Source organism: Panthera onca, chromosome A2, assembly GCF_046562875.1.
Source record: "Panthera onca isolate mPanOnc1 chromosome A2, mPanOnc1 haplotype 2, whole genome shotgun sequence".
NCBI classification, from domain to species: Eukaryota; Metazoa; Chordata; class Mammalia; order Carnivora; family Felidae; genus Panthera; species Panthera onca.
Window position 1 is genome coordinate 85,039,218 of NC_138340.1, and position 21,580 is coordinate 85,060,797.

The following is a 21,580-nucleotide window of genomic DNA, read 5'->3' on the forward strand; positions in this document are numbered from 1 at the left end:
GTCAAGAAAAATGTATTGTCCTACAAACAATTATGGTAATAATTTTTAAATATCACTGCTATCGTAATTGGGAGTGCAAAACAAGTTTGGTAAAAAAGAATACCAGCAATGGCTACAAATATCATTGATTTGAGATTACATGTGGAGTTTGCTTTCCTCATACTATGTGTTCAGTTTTAGATCTCTAGTCCAGTGCCAGCAGAAGATCTCAGGGTACTGAGGTTCTAAACTTCTATGTAGAAATCAAAAGACACCATAGACTTCCTGCCTAAATCTTAAAATGACACAGAAGAACATGGGTCTTTGAACACAGATACTAAAAAGTATTCGTTTGGGGCGCCTGGGTGGCTCAGTCGGTTGGGCGTCCGACTTCGGGTCAGGTCATGATCTCGCGCTCCGTGAGTTCGAGCTGCGTGTCGGGCTCTGTGCTGACAGCTCAGAGCCTGGAGCCTGTTTTGGATTCTGTGTCTCCCTCTCTCTGACCCTCCCCCATTCATGCTCTGTCTCTCTCTGTCTGTCTCAAAAATAAATAAACGTTTAAAAAAATTTAAAAAAAAAGTACTGGTTTAAAGAAAGGGTGTTCTCTTCACATTTCATGCCTTTAAATACAAAAGTCTTTCAAATTATCCATCCCAGGCCATGCCTGTGTACTCCAAATTCATATTATATGAGATTTAACATCTCATAGGCACTGCTAACATCATCTTTCTCTCCACATACCTGCTCCTTCCATAGTCTTCTCTTTCTTGGGAAACTACAACTGCATATGCTCAGTTCTGAGGACTTGGTTCATTCTTCAGTCCTCGCTTTCTCTAACATCCTACATATAATACATCAGCAGATGCTGTGAGCTCTATCCAGAATCAGACCACTTTGCCACCTCCACCTTTATCATCCCTGTGCGAGCCAACATTCTATCTTACCTGGATCCTCACGGTGCCCTAACTGCCTTGCAGCTTCTGTCTCCTCTCTCCCCATCCACTTCCTATCCCAGGGCTATAATCCAGCCAAACCCAACCAGATGATCTTTTCAAACCAAAAGTCAAAATAATATCATTCATGTGCTCAAAAGCCCTCAGTAGCTTTCTGTTTCACTCTAAACAAAAGCCTTCAATAACTTGGTAAGTCCTAAGTCATCGTGCATTCTGGCCTCGTTTCTTCCTACGCTTCCTTTTTCTCATTCCACCATAGCCCCGTTAGTTTCAGTGCTGTTTCTTGAACAATCTCGGTGCACTCCAGCTTTAAGGATATGTGGTTCCTCTCCCTGGAATGCTATTCTCCCAGATAATGCCTTTGTGCCATTTCTTCTCACTTAAGCCCATCTTCAAACACCACACCTTCAGTGGGACCATCCATTTAATATTGCAACTCCCTGCTTCCCACATCCTCTGTCTCCCTTCTTTGCCCTTTTAAAATTCATAGACCTAAAAAAACAATTAAAAATTAAAAAAAATCATAGACCTTATCATTATTTGATACACTAGAGGGCTTCCTTATTTATTTATTTTCTGTCTTCCCCTCTAGAATTTATTATCCCTCAAGGCAGGAATTTTCATCTTTTTATTGTTCTTGTTTTTCACGTTGTATGCCTAGCTCTAGAACATTGCCTGGCAAATAACTGTTCCATGATACAAATTTGTTGAACTAATAAATAAAAGTATCAGTACAATCTTGACAGGCAGAAGTGCTAGGCTTCCTTTAATCTGTCAAGGTCTTTAAGGGCCTATATGTATAACAGTGAGTAAAGAAGCTATAAAACACCTTCACCCCAATGATTTTACTTGAAAATCATTAGGGCTTAAGGCTGGTCCTATTTGCTCTCTCCTGCTGACCCTAATTTTGTCAGGTTTTGGCCTTGCCACCCATCATGACCCACATCAAGAGATGACTGAAAATAGCTATGACCTTGGCTGACCCTAAATTATGCATATTCTTTGTTCTATAATCAGTGTCACTACTGGTGGTCCCTTCCAACTTAGTGCAAGTTGGTTCAGAGTTTCCTATCTGAGCTTTTGCTTGGATAAATGGCACTTAGCCTCACATTGCCTAACTCTGTCAATCTGACCAGCATCCATGCACTTACCCCTCTAAGAGGTAAACAGCATGGGCATCAAGGTTCTGAAAGCAATTCAGGGTAACCATGTTGGAGCAATGTTCCTGTTGCCAAAACTAAGAAAACGTTTGATTATAGAAATATTAAGTGCCACAGGAAACCCTAGGAAGGTGGAGTTTAATCATATACTGAAGCATATAAAAACTCAGGTAATGCAAAAATGTTACATGCTGTTTGAACTTTTTGATGGTCCACAGGATTGTGTAGCTACAGGAGCTTTAAGAGGAGAAATAAATTTTTCCAGAGAGATTTTTAAATACAGAGAACAAACTGAGGGTTGATGGGTGGGTGGGGGGGGAGAGGAGAAAATGGGTGATGGGTATTGAGGAGGGCATGTCTTGGGATGAGTACTGGGTGTTATATGTAAACGATGAATCATGGGAAGCTACCCTGAAGCTAACAGCACACTACCCTGAAGCTACCCTGAAGCTAACAGTATACACTGTATGTTAGCTAACTCGACAATAAATTATATTAAAAATAAAATAAAATAAAAACCAAAAAACCCCACAAAAGCGAAAGGACTGTATCCTCACATATCTGTGAAAATCTCAAGTTATAAAGCATAGGCATTTACTTCATTCATTGACTACACGTGATGCTGAACATAGCTACTATTTCTAACGCCATTGAAAAGAATATGTGTGGAGCATGACTCAATTGTCTGGGAACATCGTTTTTGATTCTCAGCTGAATGTTTGGGACTCACCGCTTCCCAGTTGGGTAGAATCTTGAGCAAGAATGGCCATCCCAGGCACAGTAAGGGTCCCTGGCCAGGCAGCAGTCAGCACAGGCTGTACCATAGATGTGGCAGCGATGCAGAGACACTTGGGAAACCCCTTCATTGGAGCTCACATACAACTGTTGCTATTAGAGGAAAGATTATGATTTATTTCAGATGTGGACATTAAAGAGGACTTTTAGCAGGAACACGTTATAATGTGTCTATACCAACTTAGATTCATTTTAAAATAGGCTAAAAATAAGAAGTGAAGTACAGAGGGTAGAAAGCCAAAATAAATAGAATTCTCCTATGTTAATATGCTTAGAACATTACCACTTTCCTGTTTAAAAAAAAAAAAAAAAAGCTCAGAGCCCTATGTAGAACGGTAATACATTTTAGACATTGGGATTTACTGTTCTCTCAGATGTGAGCTAATATATTACAGATTTAAATTATGATGTTTGCTTTCTTTTTTGAGTGCACAGGCAGCTTTCTTTTTCTTCAAATATAGGAACCCATCACCTTGTAAATTTGAAAAAGTCAAGTCTAAAATAAAGGGTATTTTTAAGTTTAAGGAAAACAGTACACAGTATTAGATAAAATTAAAGAAAAACATGTTTCACATGCCTTTGAAAATAACGTATTACTCATTAGAGGAATGTTAAATTATTTAGAAGAATATCAGCATTTATATTTAGATATGTCTTAACTTTTCTGTATGATCCAGTGATCTGCGGCACCCTAAGTCATAAATAAAGATTTCACTCTCCTTCATTTGTTCGATGTCAAGAGCTTCTTACGATGCTGCTCCAATTCTTTTATCTGTGCATAAATTAGTTCTCAGGAGTTGAAAGATTAAGTTTCTAACTCACACTTATTTTATAAGGAAGTGATATTGTATAATTCAAGCTAGAGAATCTCTAAGCTGGAACTTAAATATGTACATATATGCACATGTACACACACACACACACACACACACACACACACACACACAGACATCTATACATATTTCACATATATACAACTTAAAATTTAAAATTTAAATTAACAGGGGCACCACTGATCCACTAGGTTCTGGAGCCACACTTCTGGGATTCAAATCCCAGTGCAACCACAAATACACTGTGAAACTTTTCTGAATCTCAGCTTCCTCTTCGATAAAACCGGGATAATACAGTACCTATACCACACAGTTTTTTTAAAGAACTAAATGTAAGGGCTAACTCCATATAAAATCCTTAGAATAGTGTCTGACTCCTAACCTCTCAATGAATGTTAAATAACATAGTAGAATAAACTGCCAGTTAACTATCATCTTACACTTTTTTAATTCTAATTAATAATTTGAATAAAATCTCAGTGTACTGTTCAATAAAAAATATTTTATTCAGATCAATTAATTTTTTAGAAATTGGGCTGCAAATGATTGATCCCTACTTGAGACAATCAAACTATAGGAAAACAATAGCATATTTTGACAATAATAATTTCTCTAAGAACATTTCAAATAAGAATTTATTGAGTACAGATATAGTGAATACATCAGCTGCATCAAAATATTTTAAGGAAACTGGTTTATTTCAGGAAATAATATGGGTAGTTTTATTCTAGAAATTATCATTTGTATTAATCCAACTATCTTGTGATATATGGAATGCAAGAATAAACTAGGGAATAAGGAAGCATAAAATAGAAAATAATATAATCTGAGCACTAGGGAAGGTACTAAATTCATGGTATTTAAATGTATATGAAATACCATCGATAATCTGTAATTCTTTCTCACTGAAAATTTAATGTCGTATTCAGTTGTGCAAATGAGTTCCCCAAAACTCAAATAATTACCATATCCTAAATCTAATGATTGAAAGAAACATTTTTAATTATCTGTAATATAAGATGTTGAAGACAGATATAATACTCAGTCTGTCCTGTGTGCATATGCGTGCTGCATATTGCAATTTAACGGAATGTATTGTGAACTATGAGTATACCAGCTGAATTTCAAGTTGTATTGTAACTTGTATTACTGTAATTGTATACTGAACTACTCTGCCACACAAATGGCTCTGTGTCCTTTTTGAATTTTATTCTGACACGTTCTCTTTTCATTAAGCTACTGTAAACAAAGGGCTTCCCTGCTGACTTCAAAGACAATTCTGACTTGGGATCAGCTCCCTAGGACATTGGGGAAAATGACGAATGGCTTCTTGTTACTTGGGAAAATGTTTGTTATGCACCACACAAACATTTTTACAGATGAGATCTTTAGCTCCATTGTACCCTATTTATTTTTCTTCATAAAATTGAGTCAAGTGAAAAGCGTACAAGACTGACTGTGGAATACTTCTTCATCTGTATCAGACCAAATAAGGTAAAGAACAGTAACGTTATGTCATCATTTCTGCTAACACTTAAAATCTTTATTCCATATTCCAAGAAAAATAGATCTCAGACTCTTTAAACAGTTACCAAAACCTGCTTTACTTTAGGCAATTTATATAAATTAACTCATTTGTGAGAAAAGCATTACCTTGTAGAGGCAGAAACTTGGGTCAGTGAAGTTTAATGATCTGTCCATAATTTATGGACAAGTTAGTATTCAAATGCATGTCAGTCCCACTCTGAAGCCTATTCCACTTTTGACTATATGACTCTGCCCCTTACAACTATCTTCAGAGAGAACACCTGTGCCTGGAGAAGTACGTGAGTCACACACGTAGAGATTGGGATAGGGCTTTTCCTTTTCATGGTCATTGTGCATTTGCATGTGCAGGCACGAAGTAGAAGATTAAACATTCCCGAAAATCACAGTCAAACATTTCTTCCTCTAAACCTGAATCCTTATATGGTTTAGATTTGAGACATTCAGATTTTTTAATGATATGTATAAACTCTAAAAAAAAAAAAAATAGCACTTCCTTAGAAATAAGCATAAAAGAATGCATTGCACATTTCAAACATGTGATAGCAGCAGTGACTCAAAAGAGGATTGATTACTCATTCCAAGCCCCTGAGAATGTCTGTGATGTTATAGTAGCCCAAACATTATGCCGAGTTCTTCCTACAAAAAGATTACTTTTATTTTGGTTGGCTTCACACACTGTAATATTTGAGAATATAGGATATACAAAATGTTGGAATATCTTGCTGTGTATATTTATATGTTCTCCTCTGATGGGCTTTTATACAAAATAGACCTATTTTGTCTTCCATTAATGGCTTGTAAATGATGTACCAAAATTAAAGGTGATTCTGTGGTATCCTGTAAATGGTATTAGTTATTTTTCTAATACTAAAATTAATATTTTACAGAATATATTTTTCATCATAGTAAAGGTTTATAACATGCAAATAAAATAAAAACGGGGTTGTTTTTACCTTTTTGGATGAAATTTTCAGTGTTGTTATAGGAGCATGATTCTGAAAATTAAAAAAAAAAAGGGGGGTCAGCTGTTAAAATAATTCTTTAAAAATATTTACATTAAAAATGTTCTCCTTTCTTTTAAAATTCAAGAAATCATCATTTCTCTATATATGCATGTATACTTTCAAAGTTTAGCAACACTTGTCTATAAACTACATTTCCTTTGCTGGTGATAAAGATGGGTTGTGACACATATCTATGCTTAAACTAAAAAAAAAGTAGCAATTATAACACATGATCAACACAGTCATTAGAAAAGGAATAAAAATTTGAGAAATTTGAAAGAATTGAAAAAATTACATCTTGGAATATTGAACCCAATGAATAAAACTTAGGCTTGAATGGGGTGGGTAAGATGCTGTGGAATGGTACCCCATGTTATTCCTCCACAGCAGAGGCACTATCTGCATAAGATACTACCTTGCACCTGCCAGAGGTTGCTTTGGAAGGATGTATTAGAATGAATCATGCTTATTAATTCTTCTGTTGCAAACAAAGAAATATTGTTAGAAAATGTCCTCTTGATAAATGTGAATTAGTGAAAGTACCTAAGAATTTTCTGAAATAGTAATCCTTTTTGAAAGTCACTCTATTCATAAACTTTATTCTTAAACAAAATATACTTCCTTTCAAAATTAGACTTGCGATAACCTGATAAACATCTGTGAAGTTTCATTTGAATAGCTCCAGTGAGAGAAAGCACTCAAAATTAACTGTACCTACAATTATTTCGTTTCTAGAGGTATATGTTCTTACACATGTTCAAAAGAGAAAATGGTAATATATCTAAACATTCACTTGCCACAGGTTTTGATCATTGCATAGAAACACACACACACACACACAAACCATATTGCAATTTATATAAGTTAAGTTTGAGGAAGCTGGATGTATTTTCAGGAAATATTCTGGACAGAGGATTAAAAGAAGAAATTATGGTTCTGCACTCTATAAAATAAACAAAGGGTCTGGTTTTTAAAAGTTACATTGTGTTTTCTGCAATATATCAGGGTGACACTTAGCTAAGGAATTTGTTTCAGTTCAAATGCATTATTTCCTCACGTGCTAATCACACTATATCATACACACCCAGTTATTTTTACCTCACATCAGAAAATATGACACAAATACCATGTGGAAGACAGTAAGTAACTTGTATTTGGTAACTGTGTCTCTGTTTAGCCATATCAATCACTGGCATAGGGTTCCATAAGAAAGCTCAACATTTTTTAGTCTTGACTGACTCTATTTTTCCACTGAGAGTTTATTCTTCATGATAATAACACCAGCATAACTTATATAACAGACCATAAGTAGTTAGCACATGATCAGAATGACTCACATTTCTTTAAGAGCTTTCCATAACTTATATGTTTGGGTTTGTGTCAAACTCACTTAAAGTTTTCTGCTTATTAAAAACTGATATTTCAGAATTAAAAATGAAGCTCTGCAATAATAATAATTTTTTCTATCTTCAGGAAAATTCCAGAATAAAGTACTTTGCTATTTTGGCCAAGCCAAGTTGTTCTTATTGAATCGAATGAGGAAAACATATTTTATCTATAATGCAATTTTGGTTAATCTAGTGAAATGATCAATTCTTTTATCAAGCAAGGCATAGAAAAAGCACTTGAAGGTACATAGTTAACATTTGGTAAGCACAACATTAACGCGCTAATTATGAAGAACCTTATGCCAAAGTGAGTCTAGCATTAAAAATTGTAAATTTAATAACATTCTGGAAAAATTGCCAGAGTTCCTCAGATTTCATTTGATTATTTAAAAAAATGTTTTTCTTTAAATTTAAAATTTATTAGCATAACCCAAAAAAATGCATCTTGATCACTTACATGCTTATAAATTCAGTAATATATGTTCCCATATATTAATAAGTTAATATATTCTGAGTCTGCTCAACTAAGCAAAGCAACTTACTGACCCAGCAATAGCCTGCTCCTGGGAGTCCTACAGTGCTAATTTTACTGTTAAAGGCTGACTCTGGGGGCGCCTGGGTGGCTCAGTCGGTTGAGTGTCCGACTTCAGCTCAGGCCATGATCTCACAGTCCGTGAGTTCGAGCCCCGCATCGGGCTCTGTGCTGACAGCTCAGAGCCTGGAACCTGCTTCGGATTCTGTGTCTCCCTCTCTCTGACCCTCCCCCGTTCATGCTCTGTCTCTCTCTGTCTCAAAAATAAATAAATATTAAAAAAAAAATAAAGGCTGACTCTGGTCTTTTGATATCCATGGGCTTTTTTTTTTTTTTTCCTTAATTGATTAATTTGGAAATAGTAGTCTGCAATAGGATTGATTCCATGGCAAAGTATCTTCGTAGTCCTAACAGATCCTCTCTGGCTGTGTTTCATCCATTTTTCCAAGTATTTATCAGATAAACCACTCGAACTTCAATGACTTTCATCTTAAGGAAGGAAGGGTGTGCAGAACACCACAAATCTGCTCTCCGGGATCACAGATACATAAAGAACAGGCACCTTTTTCTGAGCAGGTTATGTCTTTCAGGAATGAACTTCCTTCTGTGTGCCTTTTTATTGTTGCTGTATACTGTTTTTCTTTCTTTCTTTTTTTTTAAGCCCACATTTAAGAACAAAGAGAACAATAATGAAATCTCAAGTTCAGCAGAACATGAGTTTTGAGTGGTAAAGAGACAACATTTGTTTTATGTAACCAGAGTGACATCTGAATTGAAAGCAATAAAACAAGAGAAAGCAAAGTAGTTTTTCTTAAAATTCCTGGATAAAAAATTATGAGAAAGTTTATCTAACAATCAATAATGTAAAGCATTTAAGTTTCAGCGGCTTGTGAAGCAAATGATAAAAGCCCTTTCACGGCAAATCTTTTAGACCTTGACCACAAAAGCCCATTTATAAAAATAATGATGACCAAAATTCTTGGAGTCGTGATAATCACTGAAAAAAACTAATCTTTTAATGTTAAGATAACTTCTAATGCATAAAAAAAAACACTTCAGTAAAATATTTGCTCTATATTTCTCACTTTATCTAGCGTTTCCTACCCTCAAAAATTTATGACATTTATTTGATCTTTTATCAAGTATTTTTTCCTCCCAAGTGGCCCTAAGATGAAATAGTTCCATCCATCACGCATGTTCCGAGATTAACAAAAGAGATGTTCAAACCTTAAAGACTTCTAACTCCTCCAGAATGAGCTCACCCCTGGAAGAGCTATTAGCAGGGAGAACCACCACCTTCTGCACAGTGCCTCGATCTGAATCAAAGAAAAAAGAAAAAAAAAACAAAACAAAACTCAATGCGATGTAGGAAAGAAAGACATTTAAACACAAACCCACTGGCTTAGAATTTAGAATATTATTTATGTAATTAATTAGTCATCAAGAAAATACCATGTATATTCAACTATTACCATTTGCCACATTCTAATTTTATTCCAAATTTCATGTTTATTTTATTTTATTTTTTTTCAAACTTCGTACATTTAAATTGAGGTAATATATAATTCAGACTGAACTAATAAGAACATCTTATATTTTGTACCTATTTGGTGCAGTCAGAACTATGAAAGAAGAGAATGTCTGAATGTCTTATAAACTCAAAAGTTCTGTTTCTGAACCAAGTGTGTATTCTTTAAATATTAATACATTATTGTAAGTTTGGCCCTTAAGAATATTAGTTAAACCTCCAAACCAACGTCATAAAGTCACACTCCCAGGTTTTCATTAACACTGATACATAATGATTTAATTATCTGAGAAAAAAGATGAATTCACAAACGAATTTTTATAATTGTACTATAAGCACTAGCACTAGAAATTTACATTTGATCTGTGGCCATGAGAGATTTCAGACACAATAAAATGTTTAACTCGCAATTCAAAATAATTTTCAAAGCAGAAACATAAATGTGTTATCATATCAGATGTGGACACGTATTTACAGAATAATTCTACTGTTTTCACACACATACACACACATTTGAGAGAATTTTTTGGATATTCTTAAAATTCAGGGGAAAATATGAAATTACATGGTCCAAATAAACTGAAGCAAAAAAAAAAAAAATTACTCATGTTTCCAATGAGATTGCCCCAATCTCATTTATTTGTCACTCAATAAATTGTCACTCAATTTATTTGAGTGACACCCAAATAAATGTAATACATACAGAAAATGTTATTTATGCCAATATTCTTAGTTAAATAGTTTCATATGTCACATAAGCATTTTATAGACATATAATTTTGCCACTCTACCAATCACATACATTTTAGGTTTAAAAGAAATTAGTTGAGATTCGGCAACGTGGGGTTAAAGCAAATTTGTGAATGAATGATATAGTAAAAATGTATTTCCTCACCAAAATATTAAAATATTACAATACAATACAAAATATTACAATATTACAATAATTAATGAGCTGTATCATAAACATCAAGTCATTAGTTTTAAGTATGAACATGTAACTGTGGGTGTATAATTTGTAAAGATATATTATGGTCAACAGATACTGGAATATTTAAAAATTCCGTTGAGAAATGTCAATAAGAGTTCATTTAAATTGAGTTGTACAGGACTTTAATCATTTAGTGATGAATCCCTAATTCCCAAATCTCACATCTCAAAGTGGTCTGTATTCCACAGGCAAGAGTATCTCTGACATAAAAGATCACATTTCACATTGATAGTTTCTATCTTATCAACCTAAATTGAAAGATTCAAAATAATTCTTACTTTTTGAAAAGTAATCTCTACACCCAACGTGGGGCTCAAACTCATGACCCCAAGATCAAGAGTCAAATGCTCTACTGACTGAGCCAGCCAGGTGCCCCTCAAACAATTCTTATAAAAAATAAACTCTACTTTAAAATGTTACCAACTAAGGGGCGCCTGGGTGGCTCAGTAGGTTGAGTGACTGACTTTGGCTCAGGCCATGATCTCACGGTTTGTGAGTTCGAGCCCTGAGTCGGGTTCTGTGCTGATAGCTCAGAGCCTGGAGCCTGCTTCTGATTCTGTGTCTCCCTCTCTCTCTCTGCCCCTCCCCCACTCATGCTCTGTCTCAGAAGTAAATAAAGATTTAAAAAATTTTAAATAAAATGTTACCAACTAAAAAATTAAAACCTATTAATTATAATAAAAATGTTTGTACTGAAGAACAAGACCTAGAGATTTTGCCAGACCAATCCCTGTGCCCTGTGAGGATACAAAGTATGAGCACCTGATTTTAGAAGTTCCAAACTCTAAACTTGATAGCAATTGGTACTATTTTTCTTGGAAGATCGGTAAATGTGTGTATAAATTTGAAGTGAAAAACATTGGGCGATGCTGTGCAGAGACAGGTCACAATTAAAATGGATGAGTATGGTTGCAGGTGTTTCCCAGTTTCTATTAACAATTCATCACCAAGAGCCTTGGAAACTTCTAAGGGAATAGGATGTACCAAAAACCCTAAAATAAAAACTTTGAAATTGTAACAGCTAGGTCAGGATTTGTGTAGTATTGTGTGTGAGCACGTGTATGTGCGTGTATGAAGAATGAGAGTGTAAAACCATCTTTGTTTTAAATCATGTTATCATAGGCATTATATTTTCTTTTCTTTTCTTTTTTTTTAAAGAGGTCACAGCAGAGGTTTATGGTTCCTTGCTGCAGCTTGTAGCCATTCTTCACGACAGCAATGACCTCTTTCTTGAGCAGAGACAGAGCAGAAACTGTGTAACCATACTCTGAAATAAAACTTCATGAAAAAGAATCTTGATTACAGGGATTCCCAAAGATAAAACTATCAGCTCTGAAAAGAATTAAGTATTCTCAAATGAGACAACTGGCTCCTGTTTTTAACGTAACGTTTTAACTTACTATGTGAGCCATATTTCACACAAATCGTCATTACTTTTGAAAGGATCCACAACAAATACGCACACACTTTATTCATGCCATTTATAAAATATTACCCAAAGAGCGGCTATAAAAATGGTTTAATAAAAAGATAAAGCAATACATGCTTTTGACTCCTTTGCAATAAAAGCTAGAGCATCACTTTTATTTATTGCTTGTCTTTCTATTTTAGTTATTTTTTTGTTGTGCTGGTAATGATGAGTAGATTCCCTTTTATTTTAAGGCCATTAAGATAAAAAAATATTTTTCTAACAAATAAAACTGACTGTCAACTTGTCGGAAATTCTTGCAAAAAAATAAGCAAATTCAAAAATTGGTGACATTTGTATTTGAAAATCAAGTTCAAACAAAATCATCGAAATGCAAGATCCCCAGAGAGAAACACATATTTATTGGATGCCCACGATGTGTCTGGCTCTATGATAAAAATATATTATTTAAGTCTGACATTGAAGAAAATAAATATCCATTTTAGTTCCTTTACTTTTCCACCTTTAGGCATGTACTGGTACTTATGAGCTAGTATTTCTGCACGTTCTTCATTACACTGGTTCAACTTTCATCAGTACATCACAAATGAATATATCGGTTCTTACTAGAATTCCATATATTAAAGTTTTATGTTCATAAGTTAGAATAGTCATTCAAATGTGTGGATTCAAATATGAATAGAATAGCTTTAAATCTTTGTGGTGTTATTAATCATCATTATTAATTTAGGTTTCATGAGACCTTAAAGTTATGTAATTTGGGAAAGCTTCTTTTAAAATAATATAAAAATACAAAAAGAGTTGTTTGTGTCTTCCCCCAAACAATTACAAAGAGGAACTCTAAATTTTATGCTAAGTCCACCTCTAATAATTAGTTTAGCTTTCTAAAAAAAAAAAAAAAAAGAAAGAAAATTGTCCATAAATTTGGACAATGCATTCCTTACATTGAAGAATCTCTATCTAATGAAATCTAATCTATAATATCTTATCAGTAGAATTTTATTGTCCAAGATCATCTTTCACAAGTTAGCAAAAGGTTGAAAATTTTCTTCTTCAGTTAAATCTACTGCTCTGTTTCTTTTATTGATTAGCCTTTATTCTACGGCTACCAAGAATGCATTCAATCTCTTTTTTACATCCCTCCACATTTATCTTTATAATTTCTTCTTCTGGTCTAAGCATGAGCACTCACTTCTGGTATACTTATCCAAATTCAAATCCAAATCTTATTGCTTGTCTTTCTCTGGGCACTGTGCAATTGGCATTATCCTATTTAAAATGTGGTGCTCAGAATTTTACCTGATTATGTAGTTATTTTACCAAATGCCACACCTCACTGAAACTGGACTATTTAAAAGACACAGCAGTAGGGACACCTGGATGACTCAGTCAGTTAAGCATCTGACTCTTGATTTTTGAAGGTCATGATCTCACAGATCATGTGGTGGAGCCCCACATGGGGCTCTGTGCTGACAGCACTGAGCCTGCCTAGGATTGTGTCTCCCTCTCTCTCTGCCTCTCCCCTGTTCATGCTCTCTCTCTCAAAATAAACATTAAATGCACACACGCACACACGCGCACACACGCGCACGCACACACACACACACACACACACAGTTCTAGTAGTTGATCAACAACTTAGGTGATTGGTCAAGATCTCTAGTACTTGCGGCCAGGGGAAAAAGTACCCTAACTCTACACTATTTTCAAGGTTCTACTCTGGATATCTTTATATTTCTGCCTTCATTACAAACTGCCTGATTCCCACTGTCTCTAGTTCAGATTCTGAAGACATACGTCTAATTTGGTCCAATTTAATCTCGACTAAGGCACAACATATACTAGTATTTAGAGACCGATCAGTTGTCAACGCTTAAGTATCCTTTCATTCAGTTTTGACACCAGAGAAGAGCCAATACACAGGTAATTGCCAATGGCTACTCCCTAAGTAGACCCATGTTAATGTGATAGTTACTCTCAAAATGCAGTCATGGTAGATGTCTATAGCTTTTTTTTCAAGACATACAAATCCTTCAGTTTCCCATATAGAAAACACTTTTGAGGTCAATAACTAAGTTGACTTGGGTTATCCGCCACCCATTTTCACTCACTGATTTAACACAAAATTACTGAGTGCCTTCAGCGTGTCAGGTGTCATATCCAGTATGGATGCAAAAATAAATAGGCAGAGCACTCAACAGTTTATGGTCTAGAATTTATGGTTTTTTAAGTAGTAAGTGTGTTCCCATTAAAATGTTAGTCATTGAAAGATACACATTCCAGAATATCCATAAAACTTCCAATTACTTATGTCTACATAAAGCCATCTCTGTACCTTTTAGTTTGAAGATGATAATATAGTTATCAAATGTCTGCTTTCTGAGGGTAGTGAGAATGGCATTCCTTGAATATACTCGAAACATAAATCCTTTCTATTGTTTTATAGAATTTGAGGTATTGCTTTTATTTCCTTGGGGTAAGCTCCATACCTATCATACATTTACAGTGAAGCCGAGTATACTTTTTCCCTTAAGCCTCAGTTTGCTTGTGTGTAAATATAAATAATAATTATACCTTTGTAATGGATATCTAAGGCCTACCCTCAATCACTTCCCTTTCTTTTGATAATAACACCCTGAAACATCTTTTGAAAACACGTCTCTCATTCTCAATCTATACAGTTAAGGAATGGTGTGTGTATCTCTCGTCCAGCTCCAGGGAGATGCCATGACTTAGGCCTGTCCAATAAGAGTATTCCTTTACCCTGGTGATTCATGAAGGAGTGGGCACAGAAACAAGTCAGGGCCCAGCCTTCCCTGGGAATTAGAGATTTGTGAGCCTCCTTCTTTGTGAGATCAGGGCTATTAAAGACTTGTAAATCTGGAGGAGCAGGGCCATCCTTCTGACCACATGCAGGGACTCCATGTGAGAATGAACAATACAGAGGAAAGTAGAATTGAAAGCGGGTGAAATAAATTCCAGAAAACATCATTTAAGCACAAATTCAGTTATGTCTGCGGTTGCCTTCTGCACTTCTCAGTTGAACATACACACGCACACAGACACAAACACACATACAACACATTAATGTTTTAAACTAGATTAAGAAAGATACAAGGTCACTTTCAGTTAAAAGAGTTCTGACTAATAAAAACTAAATGAATAATACACAGAAATTGCTTAGCATGATCATAGTATGCCCTCAATAAGTACAAGTCATTTTTTATTTATAGTTCAATCACTTACTAAATTTTTGACATTATTGGAGTCAACATTTTTTTTCTAAGCCCCAATTTTCTCATCTGTGAGATACAGATAATAGTCATACCTTGAATATATTGAAGCATTGTGATGTGAATCAAGCAGGACAAGTTTTATTAAGTGATTTGCATGATACAAACCTATATACAAAGATAACATAGTAGACTCACCAATCCACATTAGTAATTTTAATTTTCTTTTGTTTCACTGAATCCTTAAAGAAAATTCCCCAGACAAGCTTCTTTCCTGCTATATATACATTTTATACCATCTAGGATTTTTTTTTCTTTCTAATACAAGGAATCATAGCAATATTATTCCTAAACCTTTCCACTGTCTGCAGACAAAAGAACAGCTTGCATTTATAGCACAGTAAACGTTGGCTGTCTCAAACAAGTGATCAAACATAGCTCATCACCCAGCAGGTCATTTGAATGGTCCTTTGTCTATGTATCAGCAGAGTCTCATTTAAAATATAATCCTGAGGGTGTTTCACTGGAAATGGCCGTGCCAAACTGTCTGCTTGCCACTGGTCACCTGGGGATCTGGGAGAACACTGCCTCCTTAATCAGATCTAGTCAGACCCCTTCCCCCAATTGCTAATCTGTCAAAATAATCTAGTCAGGGCTGGCTTCCTGGCTGTAAGACCTGTTCAGTCCCTCAAAGTCTTGCAGTCAGAGACCCATACTTGGTTTAATGCTTTGCTGTCACCTCCTTGAACTTCTTAATAATTTTAAACAAGTGACTCTGATTCTTCAATTTACACCAGGCTCTGCAAATTGTGTAGCCAATCTGATTCTAGGTTTTGGTAATTAATGTACCTGCTAAGGAGTGGCCTTATTCAATTTAGTTAAGAAACACACAAATTCCGAAGGCATATACTCAAGACTTTCTTCTTTTTCCTCTATATTCACCGTGGTGCCTCTAGATGTCGACCCAAGCAGCCCTACATATGATTTCAGAGCCAATTATTGCAAGTAAATCAGTGGTAGTATTTACTATTAAAATTAGTATTATAAAAGATAAAATCAGTATATTTGTTAAATGGCAATTCTTCCTTTATCATAATTTTTGAAGCATTTGTTTATTAAAATAAAGAAACAACTGAAGCTCCCCCAAACCTGCAATAATTGTGTGTGACAAATGAAAGCTTTATATATAAATGAGGGACAAATGACTAGACATCCTACCTTGTAAGTTTCTATAATTAGATCTTACCAGTTGGTTGATTTCTTTCATGTTAGTTAGAATATGTATTCATAATAGATTTTTTTCTGTTAGGTTATCAAACTGCTACATTCTTTTAATGGTTTTATCAAATATACTTTTAAAAAGTGGCAATTCTATTCATGAATGTTCTCCTCTTACCAAAAGAAAAGAAAGAAAAGAAAAGAAAAGAAAAGAAAAGAAAAAGGGAAAAAGAAAAGAAATTTCTGAACTAGGTCATTTAGCACAATTTCTCACACTTAGCAGAGCTTTTCACACCCAATGTGAAAAGGTAATTTAAGTGCTGTGATATTGACAACCTTCAGCAACAGTCCTTAGGGCAGTTAGAATCCCACTGGGTCATCAAAGGCATCTTAGTGTCTCTATTTGAGGGAAGGCCCTTGGAAAGGCAGTATCAACAAATGCTATCTATTCAGCATCTCCTAAAGTGCAATAGTGTAAAAAGTTTGTAGGGTAAAGTAAATTTGGATAGTACTGGGTTAACCTAAGTTAAAGAGGTTTCTTTGCTGTTTGCTGAAGAACCTTTCAGAACTGTTAAAATATTTTTCTGCAGTGTAAAGAAAATACAGAATTCAGTGACTTTCAAGTGTATTTGCTGACACCATTAATGTCATCTCACTCCTAAGAAACTACCATTCAGGTTTAGAGACCATATTCTGTTGAAAAAATAGTTTCTCAAAATGTGGTGTTCAAACGATCTCACTCAAAATCACCTAGGGAGTCTCCTAGAAAATTTGGGTGTTGTTTTCTATGTCAGATCACAGACTTATTATAATTTTTAGAAGTGTTAATTTTAAACAAACTTTACAGAAGAAATGCATATCTGCTCAAACATTTGCAAATCACAGAATATGAACAGTACAATTCCTTGTACGCTATTTTGTTTCTTGGCAGTTGTATTTGTCAAAAAAAGAGACTACTAAATTAGTTTTTTATACATATGTTAATTTTTAATTTTCTTTCTGCTTCAGTTTAGCTTAAAAACATATTTTCTACTAATAAATAAAATTAATTACTGAATTGGAATGTACTAAAATACTTTGGGAGAGTCTCCAAGCAAATTATAATAAAAAGTTTCAGACATTTTGAAAATTATATTATATAATTATGAAGATATATGTGATTTGTATATAAAGTATATATATGAAAAAGTACATATATTTTTTAAAGTTTGTATATATGAAATTATAAAAATACCCACTTAATCTGCAAATCTTAAAATAATGATAAAACCTAGGGTTGGCATGGATATAAGAAAATAGCTGTTTCAAACGCTTGGTAGAAATACATTCCAAAACATCTTTCTGGAGGGCAATATGGCAGCTGGCCATGATGAAGTAACCGATACTGGAATAGCCTTCCTGCAGTAAACAACTATGAAACTGACAAACTAAATGAGGTAATTCTTTCTAAGTAATGGATAGTAGATAGCACATGACTAAAAGAAGAAAAACTCACAAGATAATCTTCACAAGATAATCATCATCACCTCACTTTCTGCCTAGGAAAAATCTCCCAACAGAGATTCAAAGAGCTGCTGTCCAGGTAGTAGTGCATGGTGGTCCCACTGAGAAGAGGAGGCAGGATGTAAGAAATTGGGGCAACAGAAGCAAAGTAATTCTGTGGTATGTGGTATCAGACAGACAAAGCTGTGTAGAAATGGGGTTCCAGAAGTCCATGTGGAAATTCCCTATGATTTTTTTGCTGATACCTAGGATATATGTTTGCAGGATAGGACCTCCCAGGGCTTAACAGTTTGCAGCTGCTATGCAGACAACAGAACAGATAAACTATAGTTTCAGGAATTCTGGGAGGAGCAATCCTAGGTGAAGTGGGAGCTCTGGCCCTACCAGAGTGCACAGATTTCACTAACACCTTCTTAAAACTGCTGGCATCCAACTAACATGAAAAGCCTGAGCCTATGAGAGTAAGTGCCACATTTTAGAGTAAGACCTAAGTTTAGAGCTATCCGAACAAAACTTGTAACCAAGACCTGATAAGACATATAAGGGAGATGGTTTGGAATTTGAGCCCTGCTAAATTAGAGTGACTTACCTTGAGCACAAGATAGTTAACAAACAGTAAAACAAGTCTAAACCCATTCTAGCTGACTGTCTGCCAGAACAAGAATTAATACTTTTCCCCTGAAGACAGAACCTAAGGCCAAAATATTACCTGTAATGTCCAGTATTCAACAACAATGAGAATCATTATACATGGAGATAGAGAGAGAAAGAAAGAGAGAGAGTGTGTGTGTTTAGGGGAGAAATGTGTGGTCAATAGGCAAGAAGAAAAAGAAATTAAAATTATCCAGGTGTTAAACTTAGCAAACTTAGCAAATCCAGGTGTCATTTGCTAAATTTATAGTCTAACTCCATAGACTTAGTAGCAGACTGGAGTTGAAAGAATAAAGAGGGGCACCTGGGTGGTTCAGTGGGTTAAGCATCTAACTTTAGCTCAGGTCATGATCTCATGGTTCTTGAGTTTGAGATCCACATGAGGCTCTGTGCTGTCAAAACAGAGCCTGCTTCAGATACTGTGTCCCCCTCTCTGCCCCTCCCCCACTTGCGCTCTCTCTCTCAAAATAAATAAACTTAAAAAAAAAAAGGAAGGAAGAGTCAATGACTTGAAGCCATATCAATAGAAATTATCCACTTGCAAGAACACAGAAAAAAATGAGTGAATAAAGTGAACAGTCTTTTGGGCATATGTGACATTATTAAACCTTCTAATATAAGTACAATTAGAGCTCTGAACAGACAGTAGGGAGAGATTGGAAAAATATGTGAAGAAATAATGGCTGAAAACTTTCCAAATTTGATGAAAAATATTATGTTGTACATCTAGAAATGCAGTGAGACTCAAGCTGAATACAGCCCAAGTTGAATAGAGCCACCCCTAGGCACATTATATTTAAACTGTTGACACCAAAAGCTATAGAAAAAAACTTGGAGGAAAAAAAAGAAAAACAGAAGAAAGACATCATGTCATGAGAACAAGGGATATCATTATTGATGACATTTTATTAGAAATAATGGAGGCCAGAAGATAATGGGGTGACTTTTTTAAATGGTGAAAAAAAAAAGTTAACGCAGAATTCTATATCCAGTGAAAATATTCTTTAAAAATGAAGATGAACTCAATCATTCTTTCGATAAATAAAATCTGGGAAAAGCTGTTGCCTGCAGATCTCCTGCACTTGTGAAGAGATGCTGAAGAATGTGTTTTAGTCAAAAGGGAAATAATACAAAATGGGAACTTGGGTTTACAGGAAGAACAAAGAGAACCAGATATGACCTTCTTTCTATCAGAGCTGATTGAGTTGCAAATATCTTTGCAAACTTCTGCAGCCATTTGTAAGTAGGACAATGGTTGACATAAGGACAAAGCTGATTCCTGCTCCCTGCTAAGGAGAACAGAGCCCAAAACTCCAAAGAAAGAAGCTAGAGCCCTAGTGAAACGACATCTAAAGCCATTCTACCATTGTTTTTCAGATTTGTGAACCAATAAATCTTTACTAAAAAAGCAAGCAGGATTTCTTAGAATCTCAAGTGCCAGTAAAATAAAATCTCCCCTTCCCCCCAAAAGAGCCAAGCAGAGCCATTTGTGATACCTTACAGAGTGAAAATATAATCAGCATTTATAGTATAATACTTCTATATCAGTAGATTACACTCCATTTTTAATGTAGGCCCGTTATCTTTTTTTTTTCAGTTCTATCCTTTTTTTTTCAATATATGAAATTTATTGTCAAATTGGTTTCCATACAACACCCAGTGCTCATCCCAAAAGGTGCCCTCCTCAATACCCATCACCCACCCTCCCCTCCCTCCCACCGCCCATCAACCCTCAGTTTGTTCTCAGTTTTTAACAGTCTCTTATGCTTTGGCTCTCTCCCACTCTAACCTCTTTTTTTTTCTTTCCTTCCCCTCCCCCATGGGTTTCTGTTAAGTTTCTCAGGATCCACATAAGAGTGAAAACATATGGTATCTGTCTTTCTCTGTATGGCTTATTTCACTTAGCATCACACTCTCCAGTTCCATCCACATTGCTACAAAGGTAGGCCCGTTATCTTTTTTCTGCAAGTCTAATTTTCAAAAGTTTTGTTTTGTTTTGTTTTAAATTCCTTTGGTGGTAAAATCTGTACTGATTTGAACTAATTTGATCACAAAACCTGACCTGCACTTTTACTTCCGGCTATTTATGTTTTTTTATTTATTGCATTTGGTTTCAAGATTTCTACGTCTCAATGCAGAAATAGTACTATGTACTTTATGGGGTGTGGTCCAAGGTTCTGCAAGCCATTTTACCTAATATATATACACAATCACCTTTTTTTCTTAAAGTTTATTTTATTTTGGGGGGGAGAGAGAGAGAAGAGACAAAGAATGAATAGGGGAGAGAGAGAGGAGAGAGAGAATCCCAAGAAGGGATTCTGCACTGGCAGCACAGAGCCTGATGTGGGGCTCAAACTCACTAACTGTGAGATCATGACCTGAGCCAAAACCAAGAATCGGATGCTTAACTGACTGAGCCACCCAGGCACCTCCTCACCTTTTTCTATTCAAATACTTCTGAAGGCCAAAATATATTTGGTTTCAAATAGGAAATATAAATGAGGATGGCTTGTTCTTTCTTTTTTCCTTTTTTATTCATCAACTTCATTAAAAAATAAGCATGTGAAAATTGAGCAATTGAAAAATAATTTAAAAGCTATAGTTAAGTAAAGCTACAGACTGAAATTATGTTCCAGTTATTACTAAAATGATAAAGTAGAATGTAAATATTCAAAAGCAGACCTACTTGAGCTACTCTAATTCAGGACACTGCTACTGAGATCACCTAATAGCATTTACACTGGAAGGGATACAACCAATTAGCGCTGTTCCCTCCAGGCTGACCACTGAGTCTCTCTGAGCCACTATGCTCTCTGATGGTTCTTTTCGCAGTTA

At 35.2% G+C, this 21,580-nt stretch overlaps 1 protein-coding gene across 1 annotated transcript in view; it reads right to left on the minus strand.

Annotated features, from left to right (window-relative positions):
* SEMA3C (semaphorin 3C) overlaps window positions 1-21,580 on the minus strand; it is a 176,396-nt gene that overhangs the window by 15,589 nt on the left and 139,227 nt on the right. The window contains exons 13-15 of the mRNA XM_060632331.3: window positions 9,420-9,508; window positions 6,222-6,263; window positions 2,823-2,980 (exon numbers count right to left, since the gene is read on the minus strand). Of these exons, the coding sequence (XP_060488314.1) occupies window positions 2,823-2,980; window positions 6,222-6,263; window positions 9,420-9,508 (289 nt within the window). The remainder of the gene's footprint in view (window positions 1-2,822; window positions 2,981-6,221; window positions 6,264-9,419; window positions 9,509-21,580) is intronic.